This window comes from Orycteropus afer, unplaced genomic scaffold (genome assembly GCF_000298275.1).
Source record: "Orycteropus afer afer isolate SDZICR_OR568_19922 unplaced genomic scaffold, OryAfe1.0 scaffold00130, whole genome shotgun sequence".
Taxonomy (NCBI): Eukaryota; Metazoa; Chordata; class Mammalia; order Tubulidentata; family Orycteropodidae; genus Orycteropus; species Orycteropus afer.
This window is the reverse complement of record NW_006921717.1, coordinates 3,461,683-3,466,049: the sequence shown is the minus strand read 5'-3', so window position 1 is coordinate 3,466,049 and position 4,367 is coordinate 3,461,683. Positions and strand designations below refer to the sequence as shown.

The 4,367-nt window shown below is 56.4% G+C and overlaps 1 protein-coding gene across 1 annotated transcript in view; it reads left to right on the top strand.

The window, feature by feature from the left end:
• Positions 1–4,170: 4,170 nt before the first annotated feature.
• OVOL1 (ovo like transcriptional repressor 1) overlaps positions 4,171–4,367 on the top strand; it is a 9,670-nt gene continuing 9,473 nt past the window's right edge. Inside the window, exon 1 of the mRNA XM_007944761.2 lies at positions 4,171–4,270. Coding sequence (XP_007942952.1) covers positions 4,171–4,270 — 100 coding nt within the window. The remainder of the gene's footprint in view (positions 4,271–4,367) is intronic.

Genomic DNA, 4,367 nt, shown 5'->3' with positions numbered 1-4,367 from the left:
TACCAGAGTTCCTTTTCAAGACAGTGCTCACTAAATATTTGCTGAATGAATGAACTAGTCATCTTTCTTCTTGACAGACTGTGTCAAGTTCGTTTTATTCAGGATTTAATTCAAAGGGTAAGCACGTAGACCAGAACTAGATGGTGCCTGGCTACCACTGTCATCGGCTCAGAAGGGGATCACCGCAGGAGATCCTGGATAGAGTGGGAGAAGAACGTGAAACAAAACTCAAAATCATAAAAAAAAAAAGACCCAACTTCCTGGTCCGTTAGAGGCTGGTGAGACCCCTGAGACTCGCCCCTTCAGGCCTGGAACTGAATTCAGTCTCGTGGCCTCCAGCCAAACAACAGATGCCTATCTTTTAGGGTATACCCGCATATAGGGTGGAGACTGTGAACATTTACATCAGCTACATACACGCCTTCTAACGATCAATGACGGGAGAGCGGAAGGGCAGTGTTTGCACAGGGAGATAGCCCTGATCCCCCTCTGAGTGGCTGACTGTGGTAGCCGGGCACCATCTAGTTCTTCTGGTCTCGTGGTCCTATAGGCTGAGGTTCACATGGTCCACTAGTCCCTTGGACTAAGCAATGGCTAGGAAAGGACACAGGGAAGAGGAACCTACAGGGAAGAAGTGGGAAGAGAGCTGTTATTGTGGGGAATTGAGGTCAATGTCATGAAAACAAAATGTGTATGAATTGCTTTATGGAAAATGAATTTGCTCTGTAAACTTTTACCCAAATCACAATAAACATAAAAAATAAAATAAAAGGGTAAGCCCATAGTAGGTGCTCACTCAATGCCAGCTGAATGGAACGGTCCTGGGTACGAGTGAGTGGAGGGTTACATGGTGGTGTGTGGGCCGAGTGCAGGCAGAGCCCTGAGCCAGGCAGGGGGAGGGGCAAGCATTAATGCCCTGTCAGAAGATCAAGAGTGAGCCATCTGTGCTCAGCTACCCCTAATGGCTGGCAGTTCGAACCCACCCAGCCACCATGGAAGATCAGCCTGTGAACCAACCAAGAAGACTAACCGGCCACGAACCCTCTGGAGCAGTTCTGCTCTGTTAACACATGAGATTGCCTTGAGTCAGAAACAACTCCAGGGCAATGAGGTTTTTTCCTTTTGGTCAAGAGATCACATGACCCTCACGATGACCCCAAAAGGTAGGGGACATGCTGTGGGGGTGACAGACAAGGAAACAAGCTGGAAAGGAATGTCTCTTGGTCAAACTCAGGGGCAAAGGGAGTGAATGGAGGAGGGGTGCTCAGAGGCCCCAGTGTCCTGGAGGCCTGTGCCCTTCCCACTCACCAAGGGGATGCTCCACCAAGCTCTGAAGGCGGACTGAAGGGCTTCTGGAAGCTTCCTCCTTCTTGAAGAAGAACTATCATCTTCAAAGAGATGCCTGAAAGTTCACCGTAGGCAGGTCACTCCCCTTTTGACTGTAAACACTTTTTTTTTTCCTTCAAATTTTTATTGTGATTTGGGTGAAAGTTTACAGAGCAAATGAATTTTCCATACAGTGGTTCATGCGCATTTTGTTTCATGACATTGACTGCAATTCCCACAATGTAATCATTCTCTTCCCACTTCCTCCATGTAGTTACCTTTTCCCTGTGTCCTCCTTTCCGATGCATTCCTGCCCCCTGAGCTATCTCCCTGTGCAAACACTGCCCTTCTGCTCTCCCGTGATAGACTGTTCTAAGGGGTGTATCTACCTGATGTAAATACTCACCCCATATGCTTGTCTATTGTTTGGCTGGAAGCCATGGGAGTGAGTGAGCTCAATTCCAGACCTGAAGGGTACCTAGGGGCCATAGTCTTGGGGGTCTCACCAGGCTCTATCAGACCGGCAACACTGGCCTTTTTTTGTCTTTTTTTTTTGTTATGATTTTGAGTTTTGTTCCACATTGTGCTTCAGGATCTCCTGCCCTGATCCCCGTCTGAGTGGCTGACCGTGGTAGCTGGGCACCATCTAGTTCTTCTGGTCTCGTGGTCATATAGACTGAGGTTCACATGGTCCACTAGTCCCTTGGACTAATTTTTCCCGAGTCTTTGGTTTTCTTCATTCTTCTTTGCTCTGGACGAGGAGAGACCCATTGTTACATCTAGATGGCCGCTTGCAAGCTTTTAAGACTCGAGTCACTACTCACCAAAGTAGGATGTAGAACAATGTTTTTGTGCAGTATGTTAGACTGCAAACACTCTTCTGACCTTGGTGTGAATTCACTTATCACACCTGTTTCCTCCCAACCCGTTCCATCAAACATTTCATACGTGAGAACCCTGTACTCTTGGTAGGGACTCCACCATGTTGGTTTATTTTATACAAAGGAGATCTGGTGGTGCAGCGCTTAAGGCATTTGGCTGCTAACCAAAAGGTCAGTGGTTCGAACCACCAGCCCCTCTGCAGAAGAAAGATGAGGCAGTCTGCTTCTGTAAAGATTTCCAGTCTTGGAAACCCAATGGGGGTCACTTGTTGTTGTTGTTGTTGTTATGTGCCGTCGAGTCAGCCCTGACTCATAGCGACCCCTCCTTGGGTTTCCGAGGCAGTATCACTACAGAAGTAGGATTGCCCAACCTTCCTTCCGAGGAGTGGCTGGTGGGTTTGAACCACCAGCCTTCTGGTGAGCAGGCAAGTGTCTTAGCCACTATGCTACCAGAGCTCCCAATGGGGGTCACTATGAGTCCCAATCCCCACAGTGTTAGTTTCACAACATGGTGGACAGGTTTCAGCAGACTGACAGACTCAGAAGAAGAAAGAGGCCATCCACTTCTCAAAGAAGTGGCCAGTGAAAACCTCATTTTATAAGGGGGAGGTTGAAAATAAAAAGTGGGTCGCATTCTGCCCTTAACAGGTCTGCTGGTAAGAGAAGTCCTGCAGTGGCCAAAGTGTCCCAGTAAAGTGCGTCCTGAGGGCCACCAAGTGCCCCCCCAACGGGGCCTGGGGGATGGGCAGAGAGTGAGGAATGGGCTGAACCCCAACGGAGGTGGGGTGGAGGACGCCGCCGCGGGGGAGCTGGGTGGCTGCAGTGGCCCAGGAGGCTGATGGCAGGAATCACACCCGCTTCCCCTCGGACCTCGCTGCACCTGACATCCGGCCATTTGAAGCAGGGCTAAGCGTTTGTGCAGCGGTGCGCGCGCCAATGGCTAAAGCGCCGGGGGGTCTCTCGGAGCACTTAGCCCCTCTTCCTCCTCCACACCTCCGGGGTCAGAGCCGGACCCCCGCGGGGCGCTCCGCGCTCGGTATTCCGGCCGCGGGCGTCCCCCCTCGCCGCCCACCGGCCCGCGCGCTCCGGCGGTCCCCGCGAGCCCTCCGCACAGAGACTGCGCCCCCTCTGGGCGCGAACCGCGAACGGCTCTGCCCGGCCTCTGGGCTCCGGGGACGCCAGGGCTCGGGCCCGGTTCAACAAGTGTGGGCCGGCCGCCCGTCCCGCCCGTCCCGCCCGGCGGCTTCGCGCCTCCCCCGGCGCCCCGGGCGTGCCAGGCCGGCCCGGCCGGGTCGGGCGAGTTTCATTGCATCACCTGTGCGAGCGCCGGTGCAAATAACGTTGCTCCCTCCCTGCTGCTCCCGAAACTCCCGCTTGCCAACGCCTGCTGGGAGGGCCGGCGCAGGCTGGGTGCTGGGTGCTGGGTGCTGGGTGCTGGGCGCCCGCCCTCGCCCGTCCCTCCCTCCGCCCGCGCCGCCAGGCCACCTCACCGGCAGCGGAATGAAAACCGGTTCAACAGGTAACAAATAGGTGGGTTGTCGCCGTTATTCCCCGACGCATGCGCCGTCGCTCCGCAGGCCACTCCAAGCTAATTAGTTCAGCTCGCCGCCCCCAGCTCCCGCCCCAGCCACCAACACACCGCCGCGAGCCAATAAAGCGTGAACCCGTCCGTCCGGATCGCACTCCGAGACTTCCCGAGAGGCCGCGAGGGACGCCCGTGGAGCCGGCGAGGTTTACCTGGTGCTTCCCCGCCGCGCGGTGCACCTGGCCGCCGGAGACCTCGCTGGGAGCCGGCACGGAGCCCTCGCCGCAGAGTTGCAAGCGGGCGCGCGACCTCCCCGGCGCCGGCTCTCCGCGGAGCGAGGGGCCGCTGCGGCGCCCGCTGTCCTGCGCCCTGCATCAGCCCGGCACGGCTCCGGCTCCGGTCACGAAAGCGGCGGGCGCCGGCGAGCAGGGTCCGAAGATGCCCCGCGCGTTCCTGGTGAAGAAGCCGTGCGTCTCCACGTGCAAGAGGAACTGGAGCGAGCTCCCGGACGAGGAGCGCGGCGAGATCTACGTGCCAGGTGGGCGTCCCGCGCGGCCCGAGCGCCCGCCGACGGGCGGCCGGGGATGGAGGGCGCACGGTGCCGACCGGTCCGCGCCGGATTGAATGGCGAAGCG